The sequence below is a fragment of the Manacus vitellinus genome, unplaced genomic scaffold (genome assembly GCF_001715985.3).
Source record: "Manacus vitellinus isolate BGI_N305 unplaced genomic scaffold, ASM171598v3 scaffold_19_pilon, whole genome shotgun sequence".
NCBI lineage: Eukaryota > Metazoa > Chordata > Aves > Passeriformes > Pipridae > Manacus > Manacus vitellinus.
In genome coordinates, this window is record NW_021939395.1 from 7852922 (window position 1) to 7871386 (window position 18465).

Consider the following 18465-nt stretch of genomic DNA (forward strand, 5'->3'; position numbering starts at 1 on the left):
AAGAGTCTGCTTACACAGTCTTTATAAAGATGAATCTCTGTCGTTTCTCATGTAACAATCTCATATATCTGTCTATACCTTCTGCTGCAAGAAGGCTGATCCCTCGGTGTTCTGTACCCTTGAAGTACCTTTTGGTTCTCTTCAATTAACAGCCAGGTAGATCTTGTTCAGCCTCCCTGCATCCCTGTTCACTGGATTCTCATCAGACCTCACTGGGGGAAAATATTTCACAATACATTTCTCTTTTGAGTTCAGTTTAATTATTCTGGTTTCTTATTATTTTTTTGCAAATTCAAAGCTTCTCAAACACAAATACGGAGATATATAGGTAGATCTATAATTATATAAAGGGCTGTGAGTTGGATTAGGAATTCAGAATGGAAAACATCCTTTGGGCTGCACATTATTCATTCACTAAGTCTGGGAATTTTCCGCTTTCCGGCCCTTCAGTGGTTGTTTCAGCTGATTTCATGCCCCCTCTGGTTGCTCCCTGCAGCCTCCTAAGAAGCTGGCTGAAAGGCTATATAATCCAAAAGGAAATCTGTGAGTCTGTTTGCCAAAATGTATCTGCAGTTTATGTGCAGACAAGTGCTACAGCAGGGGAATGTTGTAATAAAAAACATTTGTGATCACCACTTCCCAGAAGTCTATAGTACACACACAGCCTTAGAGAAAAGAAGGGCTTGCAGCTTGTTTTTCCTTCCTTTTACAGTGAATGATTCAGCTAGAATTGAACAGATACTTTGGCATAATATCTGGATTCTCTTGATTTCCTTCTTCGTTAATATTTAGCTACCCATTAAAAATAATCCTACAAAATAAGGGGAAACATGTTAATGGCAGCCATGTTTCTGTGCTAAATCTTTAATAGTACCAAATCTACCTAATATCTACATACCTAATGTGTCTAAGCAGGTTATTTTTTTTCAGTTTGGAACATTTGCATCAAAAAGAAGACTTAGACAGTAATGTATTCCCTACTGCAACAACTAGGCAAAAATCAGAATGCACATGTTCAGCTTTTTTTCCAGCTGTATCTCCTGTTAATCCATAATCAGCACATGTGCTTGATGTTTTCTCTACTGCTGTGGAATATTACAGAATTTTCAGACAGGAGAATATTTCCTAGAACTAATCATGTGACTGTAAAACCTATTCACTCTGGACAGTCAGAAATTTAGCAAGTTTATGAGTCTGCTCATAATGGTAATGTGTCATATTTATGTCAAAGAAAATTCTATAGTTCTGAAAAAGTTTGCAGTTTTCTGATTAAACATGTATTCTTACCTAATCAGACTTTGAAAGCCTAGATTAGAACACAAAAGGCTGTAGTAAAGATGTATGCTGAGGTATGTGTTCTGAAAGTTTTTTTGGAGGGTAAAACTTGGTTATATTTTTACAGAAAAGGGCAAAACAGAAATTCTGTTTTGTGCTTTATCTAGAGGTGTTATATGCACTAATCTGCCAAACAGTTTTGTCAGAACTTAGTCTATTAACCCAACTCTTTAATAACAAGACTGAGTTGGAAAGATGAAATGACTTGTTCAAGTTCACAGAAGCTTTTGTCAAAGCCAAGGTTAGAGTTTATCTGTGTGTCATTGCCAAGGCCAGCTGTTTAACTCTGGCAATTATTCTGATTAAAAGCAACTCGAACAAAAATAAGAATTAAGAACACCTTTAAAACTTCAGAGGATGTGTCATTGAACAGCTGTTGATCAAGAAATTGGAGAAGAGCTGTAGCTATAGGAGGTGTAACAGCTCAAGCTGGTGGCTGACTGTGCTGCACCTTCAGCACCGTAATGCAAATGCAGGCTCTGCCTGTGTGCATGCACAGCCTGTTTGGGAAGAATAACATATTCATTATTAAAATTACTTAGGAACATGAAGTAATTTCATTGTCACACTGAGAAATAATTTGTAAGTATTGCCAGAAAAAGACTGCAAGGATCTCTCACAACGCATAAAAACTCGGAAACATTGATTCTCTTTTTTAGGGTAATGTTATTGGGCTCTTACATAAATTGATTTTTTTCTTCTGCGCTAGAATAAAGTACTTGCAACCTATTGCCTATTCCCTTCCATTCCACTAAAATAATTGTTTTTTCAGGTTTCACAGATACTTTGCTCTAATGTTTCAAATCTTATGATTTACAGTGTAATACATTGTCATTATCTCTGACAACCTCATCTGTACATAGCTTACTACTTTTTATGGAGTAGGTATTAAACCCTGACAATTCAAAGTGGTGTTTTTCATTTGCTCCATGCCCTGCTAGTTCACTCAGTTATTTGTTTCCATATCTTGCTTTTTTGTTCAGTTTTGTGGGGTTTTTTTCTGCTGTTTGCTATTTATTTTCCCACTTCAGTCAAATTCCCAAATAAGAAGTAAAAACTAGATGTTAAGTAGGGATTCTTACCTGGCATTTTCTCTCATCCTCCCTATACTCTGATAAACCATTGGACACACTTACTTTGAGTAAAGCTTTGCATTTAGGTCACCAAAACATTGGAATTTTTAAGTTTTCTGTCTAAATCTCGAAACTTAGCTAATTTTGATTTTGTTTCAAAGTGGGATTTGAAACTAGTCCTGTTTTGTGCTTCAGTATTTAACATATTTGCTTGTTCCTTCATTTTTTAAATCAAATTTCTTCCTAGTTCCTCTAACCCATTTAGCAGTGTTGGCAGTAAGGTTAATGCTGTGCTGAATGGACTGAAATCTCCCTTCACTGCACTGGCAATGAGCCAAGTCCTGTGGAAAAAGACAGCTTAATTTAAGCAATCTTATCACCATGGTAATAGCTCCTCTAAAGGGACAGTGAGGTACCAGACCATAACCCTGGGATTCAATTATCATTAATTTATATAAAACTTTGAAGTACTAGAATAATAAGAGAAGTATTTGGGGTTCAAGGCAGTTATGATTTTCAGTTACTATTCAGCAATATTTCAGAGCCCTAAACTTTGATTATGTCTCTAAAGACTTGAGAACTTGGAGAGTTTTGGGGTGCAAGAAGTATATTCAGATCATCACATAGATGGAGTCATTCCTTTCTCCATTATACAGTTATTTAAGGTACATAGCTATGAGTAGCTGGATTTTTTTTTCTAAAAGTATCTTGATTATAATTCTCTCATATATGTGGGGGGATCTTGACAACAAGCAAGAGATTTATTCTGTACTAGGGTTTTCCTTTGTTCTTTTTAAATCAAGCATATACTTATTTGTGCTCTTCAAAAAGTACATTTGATAGCCTTTCAAATCACACAGTCCCTTTCTGTGTAAGCTGGAGTAGTTCTAGAAGCAAAAATAATTAAATAAAAATGCATATCTAGACACACACCAACATGGTTTGCTGTGAACTCTTTGCAAGGTTTGTTCTTTCTCCTTGGTCTCTGCATTTGAGCATCTTGTGGGTCCTGTGAATCGTTCCTCCAGTGCAGAGACACAGAAAGCACTTTTGTGCCTACCTTTTTTTCCCTGTTCAATGTTTCCATAGCAAACAGAATGGCTTTAACAGCTCCCAAGGCACACAGGTGTTCATGATCATAAGCCACCAAGCAGGGAGACAATTTCTATTTGAACATTGCAATTCATTAGGAACTTGTTTGCCAGTGGAACCTACTCCTGAGTTAAATGACCAGATTTGGGGCTCTTCCAAGAATAAATGCAGGGGAGGGCTTCCTTTATGATCTTTTCTTCAAATCATGTCGGGCAGTATTTGCTGTTGTAACATTTCACTTGTATTTTCTCATTTTCTACCTAATTAAACAATAAATCTGACCAATATAGAGGCTGACCATATTAAAAACAGACACATGGCAAAGGGTTTTAAATTCAGTCTGAGTCCCGTGTGTTTTCACTGCACAGCAGAAAATATCTAAAAATATTTCAGCCTTCTGAATTGTAAAAGATAAATTGAAAACTGTAAATATGACCATGAACTTAAAATAAAAGCCGTAAATATGACCTTAAATTTAATAATGTGAGAATGAAGGTGTCTTTAATGAAAATAAAAATACAAATATTTGTCAGCTGCAATGAAGTACAGCTTTCATGTCAGCAGCAATGGTACTCGAGAGTCCTGCTTTTGAATAATTTGAGATCCAGTCACTAAGGACAATAAGGTGATTTAAATTGTTCATATACTCTATTGTGTTTTTTCTTTGTGAGAAGCTCTGGTGTGGGCTTCCCTGGAATTTGTGTAAGGCTTCTTTATGCAGGCTAACTGTAGTAACTTGAACAATCATATTGCAGATACTCTTTGCTCATTATTTTGAATAATGATATGGTTTATAAAGTTATAACTAAAAGTAAAGCTATGTTGCTATTTTACAGCCACCAATGAGCAAGCTGCCTGCTAGCTTTCTATGAAACACACATAACCAAAAATACAAGAATAATTTATGTCCTCTTTGTGGTAATGTTTAGTTGTATGGTTTTTTTTAAATTAGCCAATAAAACCAAAAAGTAGTTGTGTTTTGGACAACTGGTCCATTTTAGAAACTGCTCCTGATTGATTTTGACACTGTCCTATATCTGTATAATTATTGTCCCAGATTTCTGCCAGGGACTTGAAGGTTTAGCCACCTGGTTAACAGGCTTAGTTTGCCTTACAGCAACAACAGACAAGTGAGTCAGCATTGCATCATTTCTTGTTCTGTACTAAAGTGAAAAGTAAAGGATACAGATTCCTTTTACATCCTTTCACATCCAGGGTCACAGGGCTGAGTTTTCAAATGCTATATAAAGAAAATATGAGTGAATAAAGGTAAGCAATTTTATATGAATGATTCAAAAAGCAATTCAAGCTCAAAGAGGAAATTTTAACAAAGCAGTTCTATTCCCAAAGACAAATCTCCAGGGGGTTTCAAATTTATTTCAATTATGCACATAAAAATAGAATTATAAAATAAATTAAATAAATAGTTTTCATGGCCATTTCCCTCTTCTTTTACCCATGAGAATTCTTGTTCCTGCAGTTCTTGTACACCAAAAGGTGAAACAAAGCAGATAAAATTATAGGTCAGATTCTATCTATAATGATATCTCAAGTCTTATATTCAGATACAGCTTCCCTGGGTTGGTTTCAAGATGAGGGTATAGTGTGTGTATCTTCGTTGCCAAGTAGGTGTCTTGTACTGTATATTACTTCAGAATATCTGTCTTGTTTTTATCCTATATAGTTTACTGCATGACATATGCCAGATTTATAAAGACAGGTCCCTATTCTGATTATTATCTAAGTTTAGGTAATATCTAAGGGTTTTTTTCCCCTCATATGAAAGAGCAAATTTCTACTTCTTACCCCTGTCCCAGGAAATATGAAATAACTTAAAATAAGTACCAATGGGCTGCTTGTTGATGTTTGCCAAATGTAGATGGGCAAATGTATCAGTTCCAAACCCCTTTTGATTACTGTCTTCATATAGTTTCTGGTTATACCAAAAATCAGAATCCTTCTTACATTTCAGCTACTGTGCCTCTTGAAAATTCCCTTTGCCTTTCTGTTGACATCTAAAGGAATTATTTCAATTAAACATTGGTATAGATATACAGTTATATGCATTACATGCAATTATAAAATTTAGCTCAAAAGAAATTGAGAATTTTCAGTGATTGAACTGAAGTCTTCTTAGTTTTCCTCTCACAAAGCTTTGCAGCAGTTAGTAATGCTTTAAGTAACTATTTCTTAAATGTGAAACGCACACAGGTACAAATGTCTTCCTACTTGGTTTATCCAGGAGAAATGCAGAGTAATTTTTTGGCCAAGGTATACCAAGATTTGTGTTTCTAACTCACCAGGTGGTTCCCTTTCAAATCTGCTTTTGTTCTTCATTTTTTCTCTTACAAACCTGTAATTTTTAATAGAAATGGAAAGAAAGCGTGTCATGGGAACAGATGAAGGTGGACTTCTAGGTGTACAGATACCTGGCACTGAGTAAGTGCATAGAACTTAGAGAAGTGATACCAAGCCCTTGACAAAGTTGAGGGACATTTCTGCAGTACTGGGATAGAAACATATTTTCTCAGAATTTAATTACGGAATTCTGTGTGGGGTTAATCTGGTTTCTGTAATGATATTACGTTGCCGCCACGTGAATTCAGTTGGGATGTTGCTTCACAAGTAGCTTTTATAAGACTTAAATTACTATTCCAGGTAAGAAGCCAAAAGTACATAACGAAATATCCTGATAGAGAGGAGTGTTAGACTCAGAGAACTCTTCTCTAACCTCCTCTTAGCTGAGAATTCATCATTTGTATGAACTGCACTCTTGGAGTTATCTGCCGTCCCTCTCGAGGTTAAACGAGTGCTCAGATGAGCCCCGTGAAGCTGCTTCTTTCCAGAATGCAATTGGTTCTCTATCCAGCAGAACTGAGAGGTCTAATTTCATGCCTTGTGTCACCTGAACTCCCCAATAACTCCCTTCCCTCAGTGCTTTTCTCTTTACTGAGCACGTCAGGGCAGGTCGAGACCTGGCTGCTGATGAGCCTCTGTGTGTTGTGCTTCACTCCCCGTGTGCTGTGCTGGACACGGGGTGGGCAGCGAGAGGGGCTTGGAGAGGGCAAACAGCTGAGTTTGGCAAAGGGAGCTCACTGGGCCTTTTGCTGGTTTTATTGCATTCAGGGAGTGGGGGATGATGGTGTTGAGGGCTTTGATCCTATCCCACTACAATTTTTTTGAGTCTGGTGGGATCTTTTTCTTCCGTTTAACTTCAGTTGAGAGGATGCAAAGTTCAAAATCTTTACATTTGTAGCAATGAACAGATGGATAGGCAGGCAAACAGGGGTGATTATCTCCAAGAGGAAGTGTTTTCCAACTGCCTCTTCTATAAATGAAGTTATTACTGAGCCTTTAATATTTATTTATCTATTGGAATTATCAGTGTTAATATTAAGTGACTTTTATTTCACAAATAAATGCCTTACAGATTAGGTCCTATATTTCTCTTTTTAAGAGAATATTATCATCTTTCTTATGGATGTTTTTGATGTTTTCATGAACATTTAGAATTTCTCTGGTTGGAAGGAGTGGTGTTATAAATTATCCTTATAAATTCTCTGATTTTTCTTGTGTTCCCAGTTTACAAAAAAAAAAAAAAGCCTCAGCTTTTCTCCTCGATCAAATATTAAAGCACACACCAGGCTGCAGTCACATCTAAACTTTTGAACTGCAGGTTTTATTATTTTGCTCTTTGGAGAGTGTCTGATTTTATAGAATTGATAGCAACAGTTTAGCATGTCCTGACATCCTTTGGGAACAGTGGTGTGCTCAGACAGATGAGGAGTCGTCTGAGTTTATGAGAACATAGTCACAGTCTAGCTTTGGAAATTTGTCTTTGTGCCACCAGTGTTTTTCAAATTCTATAGAAATGTCTTTGGGTACTCAATATACTCTCAGAAAAATGGAAGGCATAAACAATTGGGTTTTTTAACGTGTTCTCAACATTATTTCACTGATAGCTCAGTTTCAGTGTACCATTGCTTCAGAATCTCAGTTTTATTACAAATTAGAGCGATTTAAATTCTACTCTGTGTGAATGGAGTCATCTGTCCAAAATGGACTGAGCTGGATCCAGCTTCTGTACTCTCTTCTGATAATAAAGGCGTCCCTCTGCACACTGGCCTTTTACCATCAAGCCCCTTTTATAAATCCCTGTGCAAGAGAATGAAATTATTCCTGGCTATTGATTGGAGGCTGTTAGGGCCTTAATAATAACAACTTTCAGTTGAGCATTTCCTTCCCTTTACCTCTGATACCTTTGAGCTATGCACTATAAAGGACGATCTGTACTGCAAATATCAGACCTTTTTGCTGCAGTTTCCAAAAAATTTAAATGAGAAATTATCAAATAAGTAGTTTTTGTCATTATGTCTTGAACACATAAAGCAAGTAAAGAACAGTTGATTTTTTATATTCATAATATTTGTGTGTATATATATGTACATGTATATATGCATACATACTTCTTATATGTATATGCTTATATCTTATAACATTATATGGTGATTCTGTTTCTGTTTCTTTGAATATCAATGGGAATTTTGCCTTGACAGTCTCTCCTACCAGAAGTCTGAGTGACTGTATCTTAACTGCTGACTGAGAAGTAAAGCTTCCCATACTTGCAAAAGCCTCCATGTGTGACAATGAAGCATTGAATCCAAAATAACCAGCTGTGATCTCATGGCCTGGTAGGAAGGAAGCAGGTTTATAAAGTCCTGTAGGCAGTTCTATTACTTCATTTGAATGTATTATTTTGCTATATTTGAGTTTAGAATTTTTGAATTTAATGAGTCACGGGTAACATTACAATGTTCAGAGCACTGCCATCTCTATAATGTATATATCTACAGCTGTGAAAGTCAGTGGGAAGGAAAACTAGGCTGTGTTGTGTGATATAATGCCAGGATCTGCACTCAGTCAGGGTTAATTGTCCTGTTTTGTCCGAGTGTGGTTCACTTGGGTAATTATGACGAGCAGTAACTAGTACTCAAATTTCATTCTCATGGTTTAATCATAAGATTCCTGATTCATTGGCACTGTAAACAGTGATGCAAGCTAACCTGTATTCTCATTTACCTTCTTTTTTATGTAACTATCTGAATAAAGGGCCCTTTCAAAGACAAAACTGCTCTGTAATACCTTTTTATTTTCTATAATCTGGCATTTTGAAAATTGTAACCTTTCTTTTAAAATCTTATAGTGGAAATACATAATATCATACTCATTACATGATTTTAGCAATTACCTTTTCAGGAACATGTATTTACAATATTCTTAAAGTCAAATGTCACAGTATAACCATGTTTCATACTCTTGAGCGTTTGATCCTGCATACATCCTGCTGAGTATCCATCAAAGAAATTCTACCAGCACAGATTGATTGATCCACATATGCATTCAAAAACTTTTCTTGTGCTTTGCTGAAGGGTGTAAAGGTACATTTGCCATTGGGAAGATTCTGGATCGTGTCAGCATTGGCCAGTTAACTTCAGCTGAAAAGTGTCTGTGATTTTTGGCTTGCAGGAATCACAGTGTCATAAGATTCTAAACACAAGGTCCTCCTTCAGTTTTAGCAGAAACAACTGAGGGCAACCAGTATCCCCAGCACAGGTGATATGGTAGGGCCTGTCTGAACTGCAGGTTGGTGGTTGCTTCACATCAGTGTCTGGGTCCCAGAACAAGAGCTGGCAAGCTCGGGAGAGTTGAATGCTGGTCTCTAGGAAATGCCTCCCTGAGTTGGGGTACTCAGCAGAAAGTCTACAGATATTCAGACTGAAACAATACTCTAGTGGCAGCCCTGTGGCCAAGGTGGGCCTTGTTCTTTCAAGGTGTGTGATGTCAATGCCATTTCCCTTGCTTTCTCAGCTCAGACCTCATGGCTTGAGACAGGGGAACACCGAGATGTTCTAAACGTCTTTGGGTGCAGGCTGTGGCATGAGATTTAGATGTGCACCTGTCAGAAAAGAGTGCACTGAAGAAGTTTGCTCCCTTGGATAAAACAAAGGAAAGAAGGTCCAAAGAAAGTTGGTGTTTCCAAAAGAATAAGTGGTTGGTATGGTCAGCCCTGAACTTGTCCTTTTTGCCACAACTTCTGAGTACATAACACAATAAGCTATCATTTAATGTTAAATAACCTTTCCCAAATTCTCTTGGAGAGCACTTGACAGTTATGAAAAGCACCCTTTGTCCTATAAGCAACCACTTTATATTTCTGCACCAGAGCCTGTTCTGCAAGGCACATTTCTGTACCTTATTTTTTGTGCTAATGTAAGTCTTTGCTTTTTTTTCTTGAAGGCAATCAGTCCTGAAAATAATGCTGAAATAGGTCTCCAAATGAATTCTTTCCTAGTGTGTTTGAGAATCACCACAGTAGGCAAAAGCATTTGAAGAAAAACTGCTCTCAAAATAGCTCAATTAAGAACAGTAAAGAAATTGTACTTGCCTATACAGTGACTGCAGTCCTTCAAAATGGATTATCCTTGTAGATCAGGTGACTAAGTAGTCACCTTTTTTTTTTTCTGTAATTTCCTATATTCCTTGGTAAAAAATAAGTGGTCAGAGTAGTAAGTGGCTTCAGCATATTGTGGGTACTCCTGGTGAGGTGAACTCAGTTGTGTGTTTCTGGATGGGGTGGGTACTGCTGGCAACAGTTCCCCTGTCTCTGGCACACTTGTGTACAAGGCACACAGGGACTGCTTGTCTTTGGAGGATCCCAAGTGCTCTGCTGAGAAACAACCTTTCCTCAGCAATACTCTGAAACGTTGTGAGGATAGTTTAGAATTCATTTATATTATATGATTTCACTAAAAAATTGCTCGAAATCTTGTAGTGTAGTTGAAAAACTTCCAGTATAGAGGGTATTGAAATACATTTTCCTGTCTTTGATATTTTCTGTGGATATGTGCAGTATTTATCACACTGTGCTTACATGGGGCAATACAACCACACAGTGTTTATATAGTTCCTTTCGCTTTTTACATCACAAAGTGGTTTTTACAACATTGTTCTTTGTCTTCTTTTTGTAGGCATTTCCTGTTTAAACATGGATCTGGGTCTTCAGCCATCTTCAGCGCAGCCAGTCAGAACTATCCCTTAACATCCAATACTGTTTACTCTCCACCTCCTAGGCCTCTTCCTAGAAGCACCTTTTCCAGGCCTGCCTTCACTTTTAACAAACCTTACAGGTGTTGCAACTGGAAGTGCACAGCTCTGAGTGCCACTGCCATCACGGTGACCCTGGCGCTGTTGCTCGCCTACGTTATTGGTAAGCCCCACTTCCTTCCTCTGCTGAATTATCCTTTATCTTCTCTGTTCTGTTGTCCTGCCTTCTTTACACTAACACAAATCATGCTTTACTATTAATGTTTTTCACTGGTGCTTTGTAAGTTCTGCTTAACAAAACACCACGTTGGCCAAAGGTTGAACACAACATGGAATTCTCATTAACTTTCTACTCTGTTGACCTTGATGCTGCCTAGCAGAGAAAAAAATATTCTTCAAGATTACATGTTTATACTAGCAGAGGACTCCTACTGATTTTAATTGCTGTGGTATTTTCTTAAATTAAACATTTGATTTTCATATTAAGCCTTAGAACATTGTTGCTCTTAAAGAATTGTCTGGAAAGACTGGTTATGTTTGATGGTATTTAGCCTTGCTACCTTTAGTTCAATTCTTTGGTCTCTTCACCATTTAAATCTTTATCATTTTTCCTCTCAATTATTATATCATTGGCTAGAATGACAAATAGCTCTAAAAATACATAGGATTTTACACCATGTGTTCTAAGATACATTTTGTTATCACTTTATTGAATTCATGTTTTTAAAAAAATGTTACATAGTACCTAACTGTAATTTTATTAGCAAAATATATTGGCAGGATTTATTTGAGTAGCTCGAAAGGGCTTCCTGGGGTTTGTTTTTGGAAGACAGATATATTGAAGGTGGGCTTGAAATCAGTGTAGTTACAATGTACATAGGGGAGTAAGTCTCTGTGATTTACTACATGACATTTTGCCTGAACAGTAATTATCACATTGTTTTTTCAATCTGAATTAAAAATATTAAAGAACATTCTGTGTGTAGAATCTTAGAATGTGACTGTGGCTTCTGTAAACAGAGGAAAATCTAATTATTTTCTGTCTCACACACACTCTTTGTTGGTTTAGATGCCAGTTGAGAGGTGGCAGGAACCAGAGTATCCCTGACAATCTTATCTTATAGTTTGAATGGGAATAACTCCAGGTCTGCCTGAAAGAGTACTTGGTAAAACTTGACAGACATCCAAATACAGATACTTCCAAACCAATAAGTGGCCATTGATTTTCTGTATTCTCTGAATAAATGTCTGTATAGTGAAATTCATTACAATTGCAGTCATTTCTTGTTTTCCACTGGGTTGGATTTTTTTTCTTTGCCCCATAGTGACAAAGTTTTGGTTACTGTCAGCAAGAGGCTCATCAGGAGGGATTTTTTTCTAACATCCTCATCTAATGCATATGGGAAAGCAGATTTGATCATTTCTGGTGTATGATGATTTGAAAGCACCTGAGGATCTCGTAAGCTCCATTAATTGCAGATTTACATAACAGCTGGTGAGCATATGCCCTCGGTTAGGACTGGCTGTATAATTTTTGCAGCCTCATCTGTTTGCTACACATATATCCCACCCACACCATTTAGACTTTATCTGGATGAAGCACTGCCTGTTTCATCCCTTTTTTAGATTTCAGTCTGCCACTGAAATTTCTGTAACTTTCCAGGGATATACTGGTGCATGTCATCGGCCTGAGAAGGCTGGAAGCACTCCTTGTCACCATGAATTAAAAAAGCTCTGTGTGAATCTCCTGTAGATGTGTCTGTGTTGGGCGTAGCTTGGTTGCATAAAGGTGTAACATATTTTCTTTAGTTAGACAGAAGCAGGTAAAATAGAGATGTCTTTGCATTTTATAAATTATTATTTTTTCTTCTTAAAATACAAATTTCTGAACCAGGAATTCTCATTCAGAAAACTTTCAAGGCACCATTATTTGCTCTTGTTTGTCCCAGACATTTTTCAGTTGCATAAGCTTTCCTGCAGATTCAGGTAGTATTAGTTAACTTATTCCAAGTTAATATTCCTGCTTCCCATCTCTGTTTGGTTAAATGTTTAAATAAGTTTATGATCTCTTCTTATGACTCAGGTGGCTTAGTTCTTTCCCTTTGTTAGGTATGAATAATAGCATATAAACTGTTTTCAAAGTTCACTGCTCTATAGGCTTGCATATTTTTCACTTCAAAAATTGAATGTCCATGTTTTAAATAAGAGTTGAATATAGAAAATCAGACTGTGTGTAACACTCTGAAGTTAAAATTCATTCTTTGCTCACCATGGTTCAGGTCCCACAGTCCTGTCTCCAGGCAGGTTTTCTTCAAGTCAAAGAAAGTTGTTTCTGAGCAATCGCTACAGACTTGGGTCCAAACTGTAAAACAGAACTCATTTTAGTTTTAGCACCAAACTTAGCCTTTGTAAAGGCAAAATTGTTTTCATCATTGTATTTTTGGCATAGCCTGCATTAACTTACGAGCTGCAATTTCGGGCCAACTGAATACTGGTCTGTGTTGCTATATAGTGTATAAAATACCCTGCTATTGTGTAATGTTATTGTAAATATTCTCTTTTTTTTTCAGCACCACTCATTTTCTTTAAGCCAAATAAAATGGTTGATGTGGCTGCTCACCTAGTTAGTTATTTTTAGCCCATTAGCAAGTTGGATTTTTCTTCCATGATACTTTCCTATTTTATCAGCAGCTGATTTGGACTTGCAAATCACTGGTCCTATTGATCAAAGGTGCTGAACTCCTACTGCTCCTATTGATTTCAGCAGGTGATGCAAATGTTCAGTGCCTCTGAAAATTGCATCTCATGTTCTTGAATTTAACCATCCCTGACTATGAAATGGGTATTTTATATACAAATGTATTCTCAAGTATGAATATGAAGTTGTCCCTATCCTTCATGATGTTATCACTATTTATGAGTATGCATTGGAGATGGGTGTTGGGTCTTAAATTATATTCACATGGAGAGTAAGGAAATTAAAGCCTCTCTGCTGCCTGCCACTGTGACCTGCCATTTCTCACTCCGTGTACAAGGTAGAGGAGTGATGGTTTCAACATTGGGAAGGGCCAGGCCAGATTTTAAGGACAGATGTATCTCAGTGGATAGATTTATAATGTTGGTTGCATAGCTTTAAACAATATAAAATAGTAACAAAAATAGAAATTACTCAGAGAAGGCTCAAGGGGAAAATATGCTGATTTACACTGGAGAATAGAATGGTATAGTAAACAATGCTAAATTTCAGGGTTATGTAAAAGCTGTGATGCAGATGCACAACCCTGAAATGTCATTGAACTCCTTAGTGGGAGAACTCTCCCCGGGACAGGTTCATCAGGGTCTCACAGCTGGGAAGCATGGTGGCTGCTCTCTCAGATCCTGGGTCTTACTGAGAAATTTGATATTGTCACAAATCTCTAAGTACTCAGAGGAGGAAGTCTGACAACATCTGCTGTTGTCTAAGATTAGGTTTTGTTTGTTCCTAAGTCTAAAATACAAGTCAGTAATGAGAAATGAAACCATCATCCCTTTAGGAGGATTGCAGGAAAGGGGGAGTATATTTGTATTTTCAGGTATAAAAATATGTTAACTATAAAGAGAAGAATGCTTGAGAAAGAGGAGAATGCTGAGGGTTAAGATGGCTGTAACAAATATATGGAAATTTTCAGATTTGTTTAGAGTAGAACGAAGTAGTATTTTCTTTATAAAATGAGCTTACAGAAGATCACCCCTTCTGTAGGTCAGGATCAGAACTTTGACTCTTATTTGTGTGCAGATATTTTCACATTGCTTCACCTTTACTGGAACTGAGACACCAATGCATCCATGGCTTCATGCCACAGTAAAATCCAGTTTTATAAGCAGAACCTACTAGCAGTTACAGAAACAAATCCTTTTCTGGCACTTAGTCAGAGCAGGTGCAGAAAGAGTAGTCAGCTGCTGGTATGCAGTCTATTACAGCTCTTCTAAAGTCTGGGCTTCAGGGAGATGATCTACTGAGATTCTGTAAAATAACTGGAAACAGCAGAGAAAGCTAAATAGAATCCTTGAGTGGAGGTCAGCAATTTGGAGGGACTTCACGTTTGCAGGACTTTTGTCCTCTGAAGTTCAGCTCGCAGGTTGTAAGTGCTTATTGCACAGGACTTTTTTGACGTCTCCTCACTACCGAGTGTCTCTTTTGCACCGGAGCCAAGGCTCTTATTCATATTCTGCCAAACGTGTAGCACCGGAGTTGACAAGCTGTGCTTACACAGAAGGTAGATAAGAATAAATTAAATTAGATCATTGGCTTCGTAGCAGATGGTGGGTTAATCCAGTTTACAAAGCGAGCGCTGAAAAAATTGCTTGTATCTTTGTGAATGTTTATTTACTTTAGTGTGCCGTGGAATTGTGGGGAGTGAGGTAGACAATCTGGAAGTGTCAGTTTGTTTTGTTTAAATGTTGAATAAAATAAGAAATCTGGCCATTTACTTCAGAGGTAAAGACCCAGGCTTTGGTTCTAAGCATGACCCGACTGGTTTCACTTTCAGCAGTAACATGAAGCAACCAGAAACCTGCCTCTGGATAGAGAAAATCCCTTGGGCAGCATAAAGTAACACTGGCTTTTTATCTCTTTGTTCCATGAAAGAAATTTATGGAAATGGTAGATGATGTAGGCCTTTAATATATCTTTTTCTGCAAGAGATCTGTTTTATACCTAATAATTATTTTTTACCTAAGAAGCATAATAAATTACCCAGAAAAGCTCTGTACTACGTGTAGGATCTTCTGTATTGGAGAGAGATTGATCATTTAAAATTACCCTGCGTGGCTCCACTGTGCAGCCAGGCCAGGGTAAGGTGGTTGAGGAAGAAATTTAGGTTCACCATAGTCCTGTGGCATCCTCCAGTCTCTTCAGATCCACTGACTACAGACTTCTCCACATTTAGCATCTGCTATAACATCCATAATGCATCTTAAAAATAAAAAAAATTTTACTTTTGAGTTACAGTTTTATCAGAAACTTTGAGTTAAACGGGGCTCTCTAATAAAATATTAGTGAAATATAGCTATGGTGGTATCCATCCTATAAGACCTATCTCCAAACATTATGTAAGGAGGATCAAATTTTGCCTTCAGATACGTTTTCCTGCCTCCAGATCACCTCAGTGAAAGCAACATGCAGCTCTGCTCATGGCAACATGCAAAACAATTGCATAGAGCAAAGTAATAATGTAAAGATAGACAGGGGGATTATACTGAAGGTTCAAGCAAGCCAAGAAAGAGTACCTTTTCAGATAAGCTTTGCAGTAGGATAGAAGAACCAAGGAAAGAGACAAATCAATTTGGAAGTTCAAGAATGCTGGGTAAAAAAGCGCAGTTGCTACCAGCAGGGAGAATATTGCACTCAGCTGTCAGAGGAGAGGTTCAGCTAGGCCAGCTGAGGGGATGTCAGGGATTGATGCTCCTGCTGACTCACCACAGCTCCTCCTAACAGAAGTAGGAATTTTGCAATCATGCCAGCTAACAAGCTGTTTCATCTGCACTTGCCCTACCAGTCCTTGGGTTCTGCCTGAAACTGTAGCAGTTCACCAGTGACCTTGTGCACCCCACTAGAAGCTGAAGTATTTTAGGTGCTGCAAAATACAGGGTATGTGATTGCAGAAATTTTTTGGTAAGCCAGACAGGCAGAGCCAAAGTAGCTTTTGCTTTTTCTGTAATATGTGTAGTCATCAAACCTCAAAGGCTGTTTTGTGTTCTGTGTGAACTTGAGCTACATCATGTAATGCATCTTTAATCCTAGTGGTGGGGTTGTGTACTGTTAGTCAGCAACCAGCCCTCAAGAGTACTGCAGTCAAGGTCTTCTTGTGTAAACATCAGTCTGAAAGGCTGAACTCTGAGTAAAGGGCAGAGGCCTTCATCAGAAAGTGAATCTCTCTTCTTTTTACCCAGCTCAGTGCTAAGTTGGGCAGAGCGATGGTGTCATCTTCTATTTGGTCTGTGGAGTAGGATCTTATAGCTGGGCATTACACATGGGAAATAGAGCTGAGAACCTTGCAAAGGGATTTATGCTGTGGGAAATGACATTGTGGCCCACAGTTGAATTGCATTTTCTGTGCCCCTTTGTGCAAAAGGGGAAAATCAAAAGCCAGAAATCCACTAGAAAAATCAAAGAATGACTCAAAAGAGAAGTTCTTTTGAGCTTTTTAATGACATTCAGTACATGCCTACTTATTTCTAAAGAGATTTGAGAGACAGAGATTTGAAAGTTTTATGTAATCTTATTTGGTGAAATAAGTGTATATTTAAAACATAGTGTACATATGTTGTAGGAAACAAGATTTGTAGGAATTATGTATACCCTAGGTAAAAAGAAAAGTATCACAGAAAATGAAGAGACAAGGTAGGGCTCTGTGTCTACTAAATAAACATTTATTATTCCCTGTAGTTAACTTCTGAAAAAGGTATATGTAGGAATGAATGGCTTTACTGGTGTATGTGGTCTGGTTAGTGTCAGAGTGACACCTGGATCTGAAGGTAATTTCTCGATAGCTAAAACTAACATAATAAAAATTGGAATGATTTTAAGACTGCAAGGTGACCAGGTTTCTGCAGTGCTAGAAGTCATTCAGTTCAATTCAAGCAGACCTTATTTTCACAGCAATGTGCTTTGTTCTTCAGGCACTCAGTTGTGCCCATTTTTTTGCAAATCTGGCCCACCGGTGCCCCATGTCACCTCCCACGGACAGCAAGTCCGAGGCTGGCAGAGACCATCATTATCTACAACGCAGTTGGTGTTTCTCAGGGAGGAAGCTGACTGTCAAACATAGATACAGATACTTTTGCCAGCTTGCCAAGCTTTGGCACGAGCTATAAAAACAACGGCACTTCCTCAGCCTGAAGGAAGATGAAGCAAGTAAATGACTGGAATTGGTGCGAGTGGATGACAACAAGCACAGTGTGTGTGATCTGGAAAAGACAGGCAGTAAGGAAAAGGTGCAGTACACATTCAACCCTTGCTTTGTGACATACCCTCTGCAGCACATGCAAATGCTGTCTTGGGAAATGATGTATGCAGTTGTGTTTTGCTTCTAGTGTTGATCTGTTTGAAGTGCTGATGTAATTATTTGCATTAGTATAAATGAAATGTAAATTCTTTAGTTATCAGTCCCAATGAACTTTGTTCCCTTTTGTTGTTATTAACTCTTTAAATGATAATAATGTCTAGAAGCTCAAGCCAGGAGCAAGAACATCTACTCTAGAGATGTAAAGGCACATTGGGTTTTGTTGTGTCTTTCATATGTAGAAGTAATCTGTCTTGCATTAAGCTCAAAGCTCAGACCTGAGCTCTGTGTGATCTGACTGCAAGACACTTTTCAAAGTATTAGCACGGTGCCTTGGTGATTTCAATCCTGTAGAATATGAAGTAGTCCAGGCAAGTCTCTGGCTTCAGTTCTCACAACTGACACTGGAGTAAGCTTCTAATATCTCTTCTGGGGAGTGGTTATCTGCTGCCTGGTGATTTGTCTTCAGAGCCCAGATCTGATGGTGAGTCACTGATTTGAGAATCCAGTAAATTTGGCTTTCTTCTTCTGAAGCCAATATAAAAAATATAAATGAGTCACAAATACTGTCACCTCACTAATTTAATAGTAATGCTCTCATTTGCTTCAGTTGGATCATGTAGCTGTAGTTGTGTGACCCAGGAGTGCACAGATCTGGAATTAATGGCTGTAGATTGGCAGCTTTACATTCCTGTGGTAGTTTTGGCAAGCCCTTGCCGGGAATCCATTCAAGGCTTGGGATTTTGTTAAATTTTTATACTTTAACTTTTCAGCATGCAAGGGAGGCTTGTGAGCAAACATGTGGGAAATGGACTGCA

The 18465-nt window shown here is 37.8% G+C and overlaps 1 protein-coding gene across 1 annotated transcript in view; it reads left to right on the forward strand.

The window, feature by feature from the left end:
• Positions 1-18465, forward strand: part of TENM1 (teneurin transmembrane protein 1) — a 230263-nt gene that overhangs the window by 79443 nt on the left and 132355 nt on the right. Inside the window, exon 4 of the mRNA XM_029959106.1 lies at positions 10529-10767. Coding sequence (XP_029814966.1) covers positions 10529-10767 — 239 coding nt within the window. The remainder of the gene's footprint in view (positions 1-10528; positions 10768-18465) is intronic.